The sequence below is a fragment of the Myzus persicae genome, unplaced genomic scaffold (genome assembly GCF_001856785.1).
Source record: "Myzus persicae strain clone G006 unplaced genomic scaffold, MPER_G0061.0, whole genome shotgun sequence".
NCBI lineage: Eukaryota > Metazoa > Arthropoda > Insecta > Hemiptera > Aphididae > Myzus > Myzus persicae.
The window spans coordinates 55,448-74,409 of record NW_019103612.1 but is presented as its reverse complement, the minus strand read 5'-3'; the positions used below and the strand labels follow the sequence as shown (position 1 = coordinate 74,409).

The 18,962-nt window shown below is 29.5% G+C and overlaps 1 protein-coding gene and 1 long non-coding RNA gene across 2 annotated transcripts; one reads left to right on the top strand and one right to left on the bottom strand.

Moving 5' to 3' along the window:
- Nucleotides 1–7,458: 7,458 nt before the first annotated feature.
- LOC111034926 (doublesex- and mab-3-related transcription factor A2-like) lies at nt 7,459–11,395 on the bottom strand. The gene is made up of 5 exons (XM_022316369.1): nt 11,115–11,395; nt 10,322–10,460; nt 10,016–10,261; nt 8,613–8,775; nt 7,459–7,675 (listed from the first exon to the last, which is right to left on the bottom strand). The coding sequence occupies exons 1-5, from the start codon at nt 11,271–11,273 to the stop codon at nt 7,549–7,551; spliced, it is 834 nt and encodes a 277-aa protein (XP_022172061.1). The 5' UTR covers nt 11,274–11,395; the 3' UTR covers nt 7,459–7,548.
- A 5,780-nt stretch (nt 11,396–17,175) lies between these two features.
- Nucleotides 17,176–18,508, top strand: LOC111034925. Its single transcript, XR_002604597.1, has 2 exons — nt 17,176–17,421; nt 18,328–18,508. It is a non-coding gene; the product is annotated as an uncharacterized LOC111034925 (long non-coding RNA).
- The last annotated feature ends 454 nt before the right edge of the window (nt 18,509–18,962 follow it).

The following is an 18,962-nucleotide window of genomic DNA, read 5'->3' as shown; positions in this document are numbered from 1 at the left end:
TCCCGTTTCACCCTCCTCCGCCGCCGCCGTTCGAAAATCGCATCATCTGCGGCGGCGCGTCGCGTAAATATCGTAAACTATATAATAATATAATATATGGGTAATATTATTTTTCGGCGGAAACGAAAAGGCCCTTTGAACGAACGCGCCTCCGCGCCAGTACTTACTACTATATTATATACCTGCCCTCTGCCATTGATGAGTTTTTTATTTCACGAGAGCGTAGGTTTCACGCTAACCGTACATAATATTATGCAAAAAAAAGTAGGTAGGTATATAAAATGTATTTTGTATTATCGTCGTCGTCGTTGTCGCCGTCCCCGAGACTACTATAATGTATAATACGGTACCGGCTGCGAGTGTGCTCCGGCCGACGTATTATTATTCATCCATTAATTTTACTGTTGTTCATAATCGCATAATAAATTATTTTTAAATATTTAACCAATAAGAATACAAATATACATGTTGATATCGTAAAATGTTTTATATTTACCCATTCGCAGACATAATAATATATTGCATTATTGACAATTGACAAGATAATCATTATCATGTGAGACATAAATATATGTATTTTTTATATAACTATAGGTATCTAACACACAATCTAGTACGCTAGTGACTACAGTTGTTATCGTTCGTTCGTTGGTGTACATTAAATATTCATATTATTTACCTACTCGTTTTATTTTTTATATGATAAAATTTTAAAATTTAATGTACAACTTTTTGTAAAGACATATTTTTGCATAAATAACAACATAAGTATTAACAAATAATATTTTTGATTGCGTGCAAATCAGTACCCTAATAATAATATTATTATGTAGGTGTAGTACCTATGTAGTATGTACTAAGTAGGTGTACAATATTATATTATTATTAGAATATGACATGCATTCGTCCGACCTCGCCGTCACGAATGCACCGAGTTTGACTATGCATTACGCCGTGTGACGAAAAAAAAATCGTAATCGATTTAATATTATATTATATAAGTCACATATTTTGTCCGAAGCCACCGCACTTCAACGAAATAATTAATTATTTTTACGATTTTTTTGGGTGCTACTAAACTAGTTTACATATTTGTCATAAGTCATAAAAAAAATATTATTAAATACCTATACTTTATGTACTTATTGCTAACTCAATAACATCGTTTCGTCGTTCCACAAAATCAACAAACATAATATTATATTACTATCAATTGTATTGATACAAAAATACTATGATCGGACTCATTTATAGCATTACGATCAAACCCGAATTCATGTTTCTCGATATTATTAAAAACAACTAGAAAGTAGTTATTATTTCCCCAGTGTGATTTAAATTTAAATTACGTTATAAAAACTTTACTTTTATTTTTTTATTACAGTGACTAATCAATATTTATTGTATAATACAGTTCTAAATAAAAGTTGAATCATTATATATTTTCATTTAAAATAAATACTTAACATTATTTTTAGATATGACACAGAAAACTAGTCACGTGTACAAATATATACAGAGTGGTTCGCCAAGCATGCTTCCCCTTTTTATTTCTTCAATAATTCCTAATATGATTTTTGAAAATTTTAAATATACTTTAAGACTATATTTTGAAATTCTTGAGATTATTTGTACTACTTAAAGAGTGTCTTGTTTAGATACAAACTTCTGTATTTACTTCTTGTTTCTCAACACCCTTATTCAACTATAAATTATACAGTAGATCATTTTTCTGAAATTTTCAAAAAAATTATTCACTAAATAATGTAAAGTAAAAAAGGAAACTCTCAACAAAATACTAGTTAATAGTACAGTAAAATTCAAGGATTTCTATAAATGGTCTTTGAAAAACTTAAAAATTCCAAAAACCAGAAGTTGGATAAATTCATTATTAAATGAAAACATGGTGGTGTGCGTTCTTGGTGGATTACCCTGTATATGAATTTTATATTATATACAGAACGATTTACCAAGCATGTTCACCCCATTTTTTCTTTTAATAATTTATTCAAATTCTTACTTTTAAAACTTTTAAGTTTACGTCTAAAGAACAATATTTTCGAACACTTAAATACTTTTTTCACCATTTAAGGGTACATTTTTTATTTATAATGAGTACCTACTATTTTTACTGTAAATTATAAAGCAGGCTATTTTTTTTTTTTGAAAATGTTGATGTATCTAAATAAAAATGTTAACGATTAGTTTTTGACATGTGTATGGAATTATGGTAATGGTGTATACTGTAAACTATAGCCTATAGGTGCAGATAAAATTCCTCAAATAGTTTTACAAATCAATAAAATGAATGTGATATTAAAAATTTTACTTATTATTATTATTTTTTTTTTATTGGTCTTGAAATTAATAATTTCCGCTTTTACATCCATGGCCATTAGCGTTACAAGAAAAAAAAAGAATTAAATTAGTTATATACTATGAAACAATTGGCTCTTATAAATAGGTATGTACATAGTAATATTAGTGTAGTTATCTTATAATAATTTGTAAATTTGTGATTTTTTGAAGAAGTCTATTGTGTTGGTTTCCTTTTACTTATTATACACTCGGAAATTTTCACAAAATATAAATTTATGATAGAATAATATTCATTAAAATTATAATTCATCACATTAGGATCTGTGTCCTTATTATTCAAATGCATTAACATAATGAACTTATTACAATGTGTACAATGTAAAATCACTCAAAAAATATTCATTAGAATTTCTATTTGGATTAAATAAACATTTTCAAAAGACACGTCTATTTAAACATTTTCAAGAAAAATGGTGATTATTATTTGAAGAAAAAAAGTTGGTATCGCCGCTAGACACTCCTTAAATATTATCAAATAATGTATTCATAATTTATTTTTTATTTTTATTATTTTAATAATTTATTATTGAATAAATTATTAACAACTCTTTATGATTAAATATATATTATTAACTGAAAATAAGGGGTGATCAAAAGATACAAAAGTTCCTCTTAACTTAAATTTAATTATTCATTATAAACAGACCAGATTATAGACACCGACGTGTTTGTAAACTATTATTCTGTGAGACAATAGTATCGACTTTATTTATATTTAATTGACGTTGTATGTATATTTTAGCTGTCAAAAAATTAATATGATTAATCATTCATTAACATTTTTTTTAAATGTTGTTTAGAACTAATGATTACAAATAGCAACACGTCTTATTTAAATGCTCATGCAATTATTTTTTAAACATTCAATGTACCAATAAATAAATCCTTTTTTTCCTGTCTGCATTACACTCTAACTTCGAGGGAGGTTTCTGGTAGTAAAATAGATCTAGTTGAAATACTAAAATATAATATTTTGAATTCATTTTGTCAACCCCATATAGAAAGAATATTTCATTCTTAATATTTATGCTTTTATAAGAAATATATTTTAAGTACCACCAGATTCTTCATAAAAATATATATACAAAATTAATTCTATTTTCCTCGCCCTGTTGTAAGAAAATGTATTTATACCCCCGCCATTACTTGGTTTTCGTTTAAAAATATTTCAATTTTTTTTTTTGATCTTGAATATAATTTAGGTAATAATGACTATAGAACTCAGATGTTTATTACTGCATATTTTTTTGCACAACCCGAATTACATCAAATCATAATTCTTTAGAATAATATAAGCTATAAATTGGATTTATGAAGTCTAGATTTCAAATCTACAAACTTATTTTGCATATATTTGCATGACATTTTTAGTATACATTTGTATTTTTGCATATAATGATTATTTCTATATTCAGTAGCAAATGTAGAGATATTCACAAGATAAGTATCTACTATATTTTTAATGTTATAAGTACGCTCCCTGTGCAATAATCATAATCACGGTTTTTCAATTTGTAAAAACTTTTTCAGATTATCAAAAGTAATTTAAAATTTAAATAAAACTAAATCATTACTAAATTATAATAATTAATTTAATCCTGATATTTAAAATACTTATAAATTTCAATGAACGTATCTATGTGTAAAATTCAAAAAAACAATTTTTTGTTTAAAAAGTTGTTTTCGTTACTTTTCTTCATTACTTGTGTTCTTATCTAGGTTCTACGTTTTTAATAATAAATAATAATGATAATAATTTTTTTTCAATAATTCTTAGAAAATATATACAATACATTTCAATAATTTATATTATTAATTACAAATAAATTTTTCTAACTTTATAATTACTTGAAAAATGATTAAATAAAAACGTAACACATTCATTATTATTAATATGCCAATATATAATATTATAGACTATTAAATTTAGTTGCTTTTTTGATCATTGTTGAATGATTATTTTTCGTTATCTACTGGTATAAAAATAAATAGAATGAACTGAAAATACAAATTTAAAATATGTAAATAATTTCAAGTATATTATATTTAAATTTTTTGAAATTACAAAAGCTGAAAAATTAGTAACGCTAAGTCGCTAACACGACAAAATAAATAATAATTTACACTAAAATTCTGTGAATTGAATATTTACCAGCTAATTTAGTTTCAAGTAAATAAACTACATTTTCGTAAACTTACAATATTATACAATGAAATATCGTATATACCAAACTCTTATGATGTTACGCTTTCACAGCGCCTCTGGTTTAATAAACACTGAGTTATTATGACGTCTTATATATGCAAAACACTTTTATTCAAAACTGTGCCGCATATACACACAAAAACATGTAAATGTGAGATTCCGTTACATTAATGCCAACGCATTTTGTACATTATTTGGGCGGCAGATGAGGCATCGGCTAAACGGTAAACACATTTAAAAACACATTTCCTTTTATCCGAACATTTGCTTTCATTATAAATAAACAACTACAAATATTATTATTTCCATGCGGTGGTTTTTTTTTTTTTTGTTGTTGTCTTATATCAGACAAGTCGCATTTGTTCTAAACGTGTGTCAAACGAGTGTCAGTGGCCGTCAATCAGACCCGAGGCGCGGCGGCAACAGCTAATGGACCACCCGGTCTGTGTGATTTTTCCGGCGATTCCTCCGGAGGGATGAAATAATAAGTGCGGTTTTCTCTGGTTCGACGTCGCCTCGGCGGTTTTGACAAGGATAGAGTGATAAAAAGGGGAAAAAAAACAGTAATAATAAAAGGAAAAGGAAAAATGTAAACGTAGAAGAATTTCGATCCCCATGGGTATATCAATTACACGAGCGCGCGGTGTCGCGGAATTAAAAATCATTTGTCCCTGGCCGGACGAGGAAATCCGCTTTCGTCCGCGGGTCCGCGAGGAGATGGTGGAACGGGAGGCCGGTTATTCGATCAAACGTCCCGTGAAATTGAATGTAAACACACGCGACTATTAAGTTACCCACTACGTTAACGCGATATCCAAACACACACGCGCGCGCGAGTATATTATATTATATTATATTAAATACACACATGAAATCTTATACGATCGTACAAACACACGAGTGTATGTATATATACGAATTCAACGTCGCCGCCGGTGCATCTGATTGATAGTACTACCGCGGCGGCAGTGTTTGTTTTTGAATTTGCAGTCGACCCCGAGGGTCCGACGAAGACTAGCTGTAGATAGGTACCCATGTATACACATATATATATAGGACGTCGACGGTGGCAATAATATATAGACGTGATAGTACTTGTTGAGATTTTTGTTCTCGACGGCTTCGTTTTTGTTAGGTCTCTCCCCCCCCCCGTGCACTACCCGCCCAAGTCGCCTCTCTCGCGCCCATCCGTGTATGCGATGATGTCTGTGCCAGATGATATGGTTTGTGCACCGACACCGGGCAATTACAGTCGCTACTCCGACGAACGTCATATTATTATACGTATATTTTGACGACGCCTGAGCATGCATAAGGCCGACATAAAATATTTAATACGACCGCAATAAGACGTCGTCGAGTAGTCTGCTACATTATGTGGGAAGCGATTATCCGCGGAAATTCGAGGTTGTACAACGTCAAGACACACAGCCACACACGTTTTTACCCCGCGATTTACGACATCGTTTCGATTTTGGTTCACATATATTGTAATATCGCAAATAATGATGTGCAATCAGAGCTGGATTTAGCGGCGATGCAGAGGCCCTGGCCTCAAGAATGAGTTTGTTTTGGGCGCCTCTATGCAGGCTGATGTCCTAGACTTTCTAACTTTGTAAAAAATATTTAAGAAATTACCTGCATACGTTTACGTTAAACTGTCGAGGTCACAGTTTTAAGACTCTACTTGTGACTCGATTTAAAGGAACACGTGAGCCATCCTCAGGTACCTACCTCCATGAAATGTTTTCTCTTTTCATTCCATCTTCATGCTTTTATCAAATACTAAAAAAATATACATAATTGATGCATCAAATGAATTCAAAATAGCATTTTTTAAGGGATCTCCGATATCAAAGCTGCACCTCGGCATACCGAGATTTAAACGCAACAATGTGACTGGGGCTAAGATGGATAGATAGAATGATACGGTATTTTTTATTTTCATTATCATACCAGTTTTCAATTTTCATTTCGTCGTGTCACGTTGTGTACACGAACCACAGATGTTAAAAACATGAAAATAATGCTAACTGTTTTGATTGGCATAATGGTATTTGGTGGTAACTATCGTGATTTGTATACAATAATCCACTGATGTAATCCAAGTTGTCGGTGTTTAACATAATAAACGATGGACATTATTAACAAAGAGTGAGTATCATTTAACTGTCTTCAGTTGTCATTTTAATCGTGTAGATACATGACTACTCCAGCAAAACATTATATTGCTTGAATAATGTGATTGGATACGAGTTTGAGTACTATTCAAGTTACGGTACATATTTTGCCTACATAATGTGCTTTACGACCATAATAATTTAAATGAGATAGTAATTTATCGTGTGAATAGAACTGTTGATTCTACGGCTAAAATATCGTAATCCGTTTCAATAAAAATTCGATGCGTATTTACAACGTGTTTATGCCGTCGCATGAATGAATGACGTATTAAAATCATTCACAAATCACAATAATGTGCTAAGACTCGTCAAAGTGGACACACACGCACACATACTATACTCAAATATAACATCTTGAGAAACGTTTCTAACCGTTTTGAAGATAGTCCAGAAATTCTTTTGTTTCCTGCCAAATGCACTATTGTTAGTTATAACACATACGTTTATAGAGTTGTCATCATTTATCCGTGTTTCATTAATTTGACTTTGTCACGAATAGTGTAGGAGTGAACATTATGATTTGTGTTCAGAGTTCAATGGACTTAAAGAATAAAATGTATTTAATCGTCATTCAATCAGAAGTATATTATAGTAATATAAATTAATATTCAAGTACCTATAAGTATTTTATAATATTACATAACATACTGTATTTATTTATTAGATTAATATTCAATACAACTTACAATAATTAATATACAAGTTACAAACTTATTCAAATATCTATTTATTTATACATTTTTGATGAATATATTAACGGTAATGATGATTTCAAATATTTCATATCTGTTGAGCTGCAGCTGATGCACATTCGGCGCAGTTGGCTATATGACATGATTCAGCTGATTCTAGCAAAAACGGCGGCAAATAAAAAGGCGGTCCACATGAAACTCCAGTAGATTGGGTCCTAAAAATATTAAGTCTCTCATTAAATATATCTATTTAGCCTATGTTTATGTTACCTATAAAATATATTATTTAAAATATTATCTCTATTGTATATAAAAAAAACCTTAAATACAAAATAATACAGTTACGGCGTTGAAGTATAAAAATCATTTTAGATTTTAAAAAAAAACCTAGGGGGTTGGTGAAATGTAGGAAGGTTGGTAATTGGAGAAAAAAATGGCGATGCTTCCTTCTAGTTTAAAATACAACATTAAATAGAATGAAATAATATCATTGACCTGAATAATATTTGAACCCATTAATCATAATATTTACTGTGTATGTTAATATTTTTTAAATGTATTTGTTAAGAACATTTATCAATTAATAATTATACAATATTAATCTGATTCAATATTAACTTTAAATTTTAATCAACTCGATGTGTATAATATCAATTATTCTCCGAACTATTTATCTAAAATATAACTATTTTTAATTTTTAATCCTCAGCATTTTGAACTATTGCCTATAACGTTTTTACAGTATATATTTTTCCTACAACATAGGTACAAGTGAAAAATCAGGAATTTTGATTCACTCTATACAGATATAAGAATTTCAAAATATTCTTCAAGCCTCCAACTGTAATATTTGTTTAGAAATAAATCAGCTTGCCGAAACAAATGTTATAACTAGAATAATAAATATAAAAATGTACTATAACTGTCTGTTGTATTTTGCTTACGTACAGTTCATTATTACCCGTAGCCAAAAATTAAAAATGTACACTCCCAATAAAGGATACATATATTTTTTTTTCTCTTTTCGGTAGTTTTATACAATAGACAATTCACAAAAAGCATTTTTAGTAAATTATGAGATATTAATAATTATGAAAATACCCCGAATAGAAAAACCAAATTACCAACTTTTTCTATGATATCAGAACTTACCTAAAGTGATGAAACAACGTAGTAGTCGGTTCGGGTACATGATAAGTCAATCTAGTGGCCAGCTGCCTCCGAGCGTTTTGATGAGCCACTGGTGGTTCACGGTGTAAACCCCAAGGCATAAATGCGGAACCAATAGCAGTAGGCTGAGGTGTATCAATCTTATCTAAAAAGGAAAGTGTATATATATAAAAAGAACTTGAGAAACACGCTCTGTTATATAGTAGGAGCCGAATGCATCTCTTTATTGTTGTTGTGTCCTAAATGTACTGAATGTGTTAAACTTTAATGTTCAATCATGAATCATTGTATGCACGAAAAATGATCTGGGGTAAGGAAACGGTTGGATCGGCCATTTCTAAAGATAGTGTATCTTATATTATATTTATATTATTATTACTTATTAATATTTTCATAATTTTGTAAATTGATCAAATTTTTTTCAAAAACATTGTATGTATTATAACTCATACGTCAATGTCAATACTGACGAACCATTGAATGTTGTGAAGTGTTTCAAATTTCTACGGTTAATATATTTTTTAATTTCAACAAAGCAACTTTATTTGTCTTTTTTTGTCTTAATATGGAATAAGGAAACCAACAAATATGAGCGCAGAACCAATAAATTTAAATAGATATTATCTAGATATATCAACCAAATAGACTAGAAATAACGAAGAGAAAAAGGATTGGATGGTCACCGGGTAGGATATGTCTGGTACACAGAAGGGAAAATGATAAATAAAATAATTTTTTGAGTACCGGATAAGAAGAGACAATTGGGACGAACGAGACAATGATGGCGTGACCGTGTACATTCAGGAGTCAGGACCTGAGTTTAACGGAATTAGAGAATCCAGAAAAGTTGGTAAAAGACAGAGGATTATAAAAATAAATAATTTGTAAATTTTCGTGTCTTAATCTTACATAAAATTTTCAAGCGGTTCGAGTGCTGGACGAAAAATAAATTAATATTGATCGAAAAAGATACAAAAAATAACCGATAATTTAAGATGTTTATAGATATGTTATAGATTGAAAAGATTCATCATTTTTTGAAATCGACCTTATATATAGAAAATGCATTAATAAAAATTAAGTGAAAAAAGGTTTCTACACAATTATTAATTTATGAACCACATAATAAAAACAAAATCGTTTAACTAGTGTTACTTAGTTATTTCCGTACCCACGGTGTCTTGTATTAGTTTTGCCAATTATTAAGAAAAGTACTAAATAGATTTTCCTTCTTTTAACAACCCAAAATAGCTACCAACTAGATAAAATTTTCTACTAGGAAGACATGGATCATTCTCATCCCTTAATATTGTAGATTTTTCGCTCAAGTCAAAATGCTAAATATATCATGTCATTATTTAAAATATTAAGTCTGACGCATTTACCTGCACTAGTCTTCCGAGACTTCGGGGTAGCTGCCAAAGACTTGCATAAAGGTACACAATGCTCTATAGCTTTCAATAAATCGTGTTCACATCGACGAAGTACCAACTCCAGGACTGAACGTTTTTTCTCTGGAAATAATCGACAAAGCAAATCGAGAGAACCCGGTGGTACAACTCCCTTAGCTGCATCTGATGACTGTAAAGTCGACGTCGAGTTTTCTTCAGATCGAGCAGTTTCTTCTTTTGCTAAAAAATGTACTCAACAGTTTATAACACCCTCGCTATCGGAAATTTAATTTATCTCACCGGCAGGAGACTTGGATGTGGGAACAGTCATACCAAATATAGGACCTTGCGGTAAGCATCCATATTTAGTTCCGGAAGTAACCGAAGCCAATCCCAATGCTATAGCATCCTCAGCTGCCTGTTGCCTTTTTAATGCAACCTTTAAATTAGTAATTTACATCAATTTATTTAAATTAATTTTTTTGCCCAAAACTAAACACATTATAGTTTTTAAAGTTGCTAATACGCTATTAATAAACCCTTTCCTTGTGTACAATTTTATTTTATTTTATTTTAAAATATATTTGAGCTGATTTTAAATTTATAATAATCAATGGTATTTAAAATAGATAAATATCATCCAAACATAGCCTTTAAAAAATAATAAAATAAAAAAATTGCTAGTATTTTATTTAATTATTAAACTATTTATTTATCAATTTTAAAAATGTATAAAAACGTTTATTCATATTATAAAATATATAATATTATATTGAATAGGTTAATGACTACGTTTATAATGTTTCTCTTGATTAAATCTTTGAAAATGTATATTAATTTTATCGAATACCAAATTTTCTTGGTAACGATATTGGCTATAGATGCCGATACAAGCCGATCTGTAATGGATAGAATCGACAATGTTCAAATTATGCTTTTAAGGAGTTGTAAAATTTAATTCACACCCAGAGACTTTATGAATACAAAAATTAATTCTTAAACATCATATTAAATATACGACTGAATTAAATGTTACAGAAATCAATGTTCATTACATTTAGAGAATAAATAATAAAAAACGTTGCTGACTTACTTGAGCAGCCATGACCCGTTGCCTTTCAGCTATAAGATTGCACTTCGGGCACACGCACTCTTTGTATGAGCACCGTTTTTTGTGACCCTTCAACCATGATATAACGCCGTGGTTCCTACATCGCGCGCATTTTGGTCGTCTTCCCTCGGAGCTGTCCATATTGCTGTCAGCAGAATGATGATCGTCGATGACCTCGGTGCGGCAGCAGAGTGATGCGAGATTTTATGGGGCGGAGCCAGTTTGTCATTGGTCAGCCTCAAGCCTAAGATCGTCAATGTCATCGCACAGCCTCGCCTATATATGTATATACATGCGTGTGTGTGTACTATAAATGTAGTGTGTATATACTATTATCCTATATAGTATTTATATACATATAGGTAATACTGTAATAGTAAAAATAAGCAAAGCCATAGGTATCAACCAAACACAATATCATACACTCATTTCGTGTACGAATTAACTTGTACTACGTTAAGTTATAAAATTTTCACATTTTGTGCGGTGTAGGTACCTACGTTTTTTTTTTTTTTTTTTGGACACAAATTATATAAATAATCTATTATCATAAGACAGGTCTATTACTCTATTATCATAATATATTATAATACAAAATTAAACAGAAAAGTGAACCTTCACCACGATTTTGTGATCATCAAGATTATAACTTTAAATTAATTCATAGTACTACACTTAAAAAGTACTTAAGAAGTTCGGAATAGGCATAAATTAGAAATCGAATATACGCCGAAATATACGTGATATATTGACAAAATAATATTTTTCAGATTGCGCAGTTTAATCTAATTGCTGTGTCTCTGAAAGAATAAGAAAACTAACAACAATCGTGTAAATGTGTAGTAGGATATTAAGTTTATTCGTTATGTAAGTACTCAAAAATCGTTCATTTAGATGCAATAGTTATGGATATAATACAGTTCGACGTTTTTATGCATATTTATTATTTTACCAAAAACAAATCTATATTATTTTTATTAAATTAAGTACCTACCTATCATTTTACCTGTAATTACATATTATCGTATTATTACATACTCTTATGACTCCTTTTACTTAAAAGTGTTCACACAAAAAAATATAACGCTGTATAAAATACAAACACATGCCAAAATCTCAAAATCTCTTTTCCATATTAATTTCGGACAAATATGAGATGTAACAAATCTTGCTTTCTTAAAAAATTTTATTTTTTTTGGCAATATGATACAATAGAAAAATTAAGAAGGTACAAATTTTAAATTTATATTATTTATTGTTATTTGTACCTATATGAACTTTTATTATGTACAACTATAAAAAAGAGTATAAAACAAATAATTATCAACTTTAATAATTACCTTATATTATTCAAAACAATACAAAGCAAAATCCCCTTATCTGAATATGTTTGACTTTTTGGTTTCGTGTGATTTAAACAATTAACTACAATTTTCTGCGACTCAATGATAAAAGATACATTTCATTTTTTAGTAAAATATCAAATTTCAATGGATTTTAGTGGACGATACAGTTAATAATTTTATGAGAGAGGTTAGGTTAGGTTACCGATACAGTATCTATCCAGTACCTAGTCACTACAAATAAAGCCAAGCTATTTCTACAACAATAATTTCAGTACGCAGTGGCGCCGAGTTCAGTAAAAAAAGGTGGTTCAATTCTAACCTAAGCCCACCCACACACCAAATTCATCATTTTAAAACTGAAGAAAATATTAAAACACCTAACCACACAAAGTGGCTCGTTCGGCAGCGAACAACACATATTTTGTTAAACAAATGTATTTCTTATTTTATTATTAGTACCTATCTTTTTTTATAATAGACACTGTTCGGTGTAGACAAATATTTGTGAAAAGTTCTCATTTTAAAAAGGTGCGGATGTCAGCATAAAGGGTACCATTGGTTATAGACTATAATACTAATAATATAAATTGTTAGAAATTAATATTTTTTTGTAAATATATAACTGGTTATTACTGGTTACTCGTGCAGATGAGGTTAAAATATACATCAAATCGACGCATTTACGTGGCCTCGATTAAATAAACTATATCTTAAAACCAAAAATATGTTTGTAGCTTTTTTTTTACTATTTAGCTACAGGTAGCATGATAACTCGACACTTCAACTATACAATGAAAAATATGTTTTTAGCTTATCCCTTATACTCAAAAATTGCTCGATTATTTTTTACGAAAATCTAAGGGATTATTTTTAAAGATATCAGTAAAATTTAGAGAGTAGTTTTATCTACTTTAAAAATATAAATCCAAACCACAACTTGTGGTTGCTTGTCTGTGTTGAATTATTCCACAGAGCAAGGTATACCGACGCCCATTGCGATTTGCCGATGAGCTGAGGTACACTAAAACCAGTAAAACCGATATATATATAGTATAATGGGCTTATACAGTTAGTAGGTACTATAAGTATTAGTTTAAATGTTAATACATAAATATGGAAACATTTTGAGATTTTTGATTCACATATTCAATGTTTCAGTTAAAATGTTTTGCAGATAAGTATTACAAAATATTATGTAATAGACAAAAAACCTGATCTACTTAGATCTAATTTAGACAAAATGTTGTGATTCGTAGTATTTTAGTGTTCGATAAAATATATCACTATGTGCTGGCATATAGCCAAATAGGTACCGTCAATTCTCGACAGATAATAAATAATAATCGGTAGAGAAGAATAAATTGATAGGTCAGACGTAACCGAACTTGTATAGTTGTATGTACCTATACTGAGTGATATCAGCAGTTTATAATGACAAAACAGTGGCGTAGACAGGGGGGAGGCTGAGGCCCCCCCCCCCGAAATGTTAATAAAATTTAAAAATTATTTTAATGGTCTATGGTATTCGATCAAAAACTAAACCACCGCTGTGTAAAAAATTGATCAGCCCCCCCCCCTCCCGAAAAAAATCCTAGCTACGCCACTGTGACAAAATCAGCATGCGCAAATAATGGCCATGCTATGGAAGAACAATTTTCATTTTTGGGATACTTTGTCGGTATACGCAGGTTCAATGGCCGTCATAATATAGTTATTAATAATAAGTAATAACTTCTGTAAAAACATCAAAATAATTTTGAAAACCATTATTCAATTTCAATTAATAGTGATCTAAAATATGTCATAAAAAACAAATTACAGTTGCAATTTGTCGTATCCGAGATGCTGAAAAATCATTTCTGTAGCTCCGAATTACAAATATTTGAATAACTCCTGTAGGAATATCAAACAAATTCTAAAAACTTATCAAATTAATTCAAACAATAGCAAGCAAGCAAAATATGTTCGTGGTTAGACATGGCAATCTCAAATTCCAAAAAGTGATGTCAGTGGAATAATGTTTTTTTTTAGAAAAATATTAAAATGTATTAATATTCATAATCATAAAAAAAATTCATATCATATAACTACAAATTACAATATAAAAATTAGGTAAAGTATGGCTATACCCTTAGCAGGGGACAAAAAGAGCCCCTCTGAAAGTAAATAAATTTCCCACTAAAATTATTTTACTTTAATGCTGATTTTTTTTTATTATTTGTCTATATATTCTATACCTAGAATAACTTTTTTCGTAGTAATTATTAACATCGTACAAAGCCAATGAGGTGTAAAGAGAACAGGCGTAAAGCGATGAACGGCTTTTAGTATTAACTCACCTCAAGTTAACAGTGCTGGCCAAATTAAATATTGAATATCGTATAGCCATTCGCGAAGAGTGTAACGAGTGCAAGATGTGTGGGTTTTAGCAAGTGTTGCTGTTGAAAACTAGCTCAATACGGTTTTGAGCGGAATTGTACTAAGCCTTTATAATTTCTATGAGGATATTTTATATTAGTAATTCGGTATATTATGTATGTATGTCGAACTAATTTTTGACAAAAACACCGCCTTTATTAATAATATTTATTATAATAATATTATATTAATGAATAATATAATATTTTCCAATCGAATGACCCCGGGAATTGAAGCTGTACCATGAAAAAAAAAAAAATTATAATATTTTAAGCATACATAATTAATTATCAGTAAATCGTAAATGTCGTCAACACTGACGTGCCTTAGCATTATGTGAGTATGAGATGGTATAAGGTGGCTTACAATTTTTCTGAATATTTTGGAAATGTAATTGTGTATATAGGAATTAATAATACACCTTACGTACCCAACGGTTACAAATTAAAAGTATATTAATTATTTGCCTATTTTTGAATTAGAAAATGTTAACTTGAAGCTATGCAATTTTTATTAATAAGTAATAACTTCTATGTATTTATAGTCAATGGTAATATTGACATCAATGGAAGGTGCAAGAAAGTCTTTTCGATTTATTATACTCGGTCGATGTTTAGATATATAGAGCCTTGATATTAATGATCTCTATTTAGATCTATAGCCTATAGGTATTATGTATATGGACCCATGTCCCGATAACTTGTTGATATAATATATATTATAAATCAACAGCTACAATAAACTATAAAGGCAACGGTATCTACGGCCGACTTTACGAACTCTGGTCGTAGAATCTACGAAGAACCACGATATTCAGCAACCGCGTTTACTACATTTACTAGATGGTGTTGCCGTATACGAATTTTGTGCTTTATTTGATTTTTAGTCTTAGAATTTGTGATCATCATCAGGTTTACGGCGATGTTTTCTTTTTTCATATAACCAGACGGCCATCGACTATTCAGAGGACGAATAAATTGATCGTGAAATTTATTATATTAAATTGAATCGAGAAATATTATGAATTTTTAAACATTATAACTTTCAAATTTGTATGACTTTGACAATATTTCTAAATATGCTTACTGCCTTGGTTTATAACTAACAATAAAATGTAATTAATCACGTATATCTGCAACCGTTAAAGTGCATCAAAATTAATTTAATTTCATCAATTGAATGAAATAATCAATACATGTTAGTCTATCGTGAATAAAAAAAAACCATCTATTTACACCCAATACTCACTTAATTCTTGTTATTTCAATGCGCATTGAAACAAATCCATACAATTATAGTGGTCTACGAAGAGTAGCAACTAATTATTTTAATCAGTTTAAATAGTAAGTACTAAGTGTGCTGCGTTAAATGATTACTAGTTAATGATATTCGTAATATACTATAGTATTAATAAATAAATAATAATTGGACAGTAAAAATTATTCTAATAAGAAAATAATTACAATATGTTGAAATCTATTGTACTTTAATTTTTTTTTTTTTTCAATTAAGCGTACTAATATTTTCAACATATCAAATGTGTTTATAAAGTTATAAATTTACAATAAATACAATACACATAAATAAACTAAGAAGAATGTTCTTATGTCATTAGTCGTCTGATTGCTCTTCTAGGAAAAAGTGGTTTGTGGTTGGGATGGTTTTAGATGTTTTTCACCGATTTTATAATGGAGAGCTTCTTCGATTTTATTCTGGTTATTTTTGAAATGTTTGTATTGGTTAATTATCCATGTTAACTGTGGATAGGTGGCCAGGAAGATATCAAGATCGATTAAACAAACTATGTTTATAATAATTGTTATTTAAACAATGGCGGGAATTATTATCCGTTTTCAAGGAGTTAAATATAGGCAACTTAATAGTAATCTCAGTGGAAAATTGATAAGACCGCTCACCACTCTCCAGATTTTACTGCATTGTACTATTGAATATTCTTATAACTATAAAAGTAATTAGTTGTTGTAATAGTAAGTTGTACTTTAAAATAAATGAACTTATGAGCAATATACTTTTAGTTTGCGCCATTATCGTAGGTAAATTGTTGAAAAATACATCCAATCATGATATAGGTATTACTATAATATTTTGAACTTTCGGTACTTTTCGGTTTATATTGTTTTAAATATAATATGATGTGAATCAATTGATACTGTTTTCGTTTCGCTCCTCCTGACCACGGCGACTCGGATAGAAATCGTTGTACGACTCACAACTGGCAAGTTGCTGTCATGCGACAACAAAAATGGTGTATGAACAAATAGGACCCGGGTCATGGAGATCACAACCATATGTATGGTAACAACATGGATCTAGTTGTCTCGGGATCTATTTGTCATCCTTTGATCAAAATGTCTCACTAGTAACCAGTAACCATGTTAGTTAAATAAAAATGTTATTATCATTATCAAAGTTAATAAATTTATAATTTGAGTTTTAACTTTTAAGTATTAAGTAATAAATTAAATTGATCAAATTTGAGTTTTGACGAAAATTGCACACAATAGGTAGGTATATATTATGTAATTTATTTATATTATGGCATTATGTATTCATACATTTCGTTGTTTGCATGCAGAAGCTACTGGCCTGGTTTGACATAGGCAATAAGGAGTGAGAAAGACCTTTATTGTATTAAACTAAATTTTAAGAAGTTTGGAAACTTAAATCTTAGTTTGCAATTGTCCTGGTTTGATGATGTTCTATAAAAATACTATATAATTCACATAATATATGAATTTATTACTTTATATACATTCATAATTTTACAAATAATTAGCCTTAGGTCCAAGAAAAGAATTAATCAGTAGTAGATGTTCTTGTATTAAACTAGCCTTTGTTTTTTATTTTCACAATAATTTTCTTTTCTCAGTCTGTTTTTAATTAATATTAGATCTGAATATTTGATGATAGTTACTGTATGATGAAAACATTTTGCTTAACATTATGAAACAACACATTTTCAATTTAGTATATAATATAGTATATTTAGGATTTTAAGTAGATTCATATTGTTTGTGAAACATCAGCGATCCAAAAGAAGTTAGTTTTGAATGAAGTTGAAGTCAATTTCAACAGTAAAATGAAATAATAGTTTATTTTCAATGATATAATTTATTTTACTTATTTTTTATGGCTTTTAACACAAATCCTTTTATCTGTCAAACTAAAACAATACAATAATATTATTTGTACAGTAGTCGTAATAGTGTATATACGACTGAGTGACGTGAAGTTGCTCTTATCTCAAAGGCTCAGGTACATCTGATTATGCTGTGTTAGTGTGTTCATAGCCTCTGTTTATACAATGTCGGCTCCTTTGATATGGACAGCTGGTGGGAAGTTGCTGTTTTCGCAAACAATGTAACCACTTGGCTCGGCCACTTGTAATGCTAATTTTATTATAATTGCAGAATTTTTGAAGGATGACTGGCTTGCGATTTTGAAACTTGCACCTTGCTGTTAAATGTTACCTATGAATCTATTGATTTATAGACATGTTTTTACCAATTTGTATAATTCAGCTTATACATTTGTCACCCTCAAGTAATATGAATATTATATAATATTACTTTGATACCATAGGTAAATATATCATAAAAGTACCATGAAAAACGAATGGAAAATTAAGGATAAAACGGGAATTTATACGCAACATTGATTTTCGACAAAATCGATTTTGGTTTTTGCTGTAACTCTAAAAGAAATTACGGTAGACCCATAAAATTTTGACTAAATATTTAAATAAGCATTTTATACATACCACAACATTTTCAAAATATTTTGACTTATTTTGAGCTACTTACGAATATTTTCAGTTTCCACTTTTTTAGGTTTTTTTTCTATAAATATCAATAACATTTTATTTGTTGGGTAAAAATACTCGAAAATTTAATAGAAGGGTCCTAATATATTGTTTCAAAGGCAGATAAAAAATACTAAAAACACATATGCACAATTTTTTTATAAGCCTTTAATTCGAATTTTGACAAAATGGATCAAAATCTCGAAAATTATCAATCATTGTAATTAAAAAATTATAAAATGT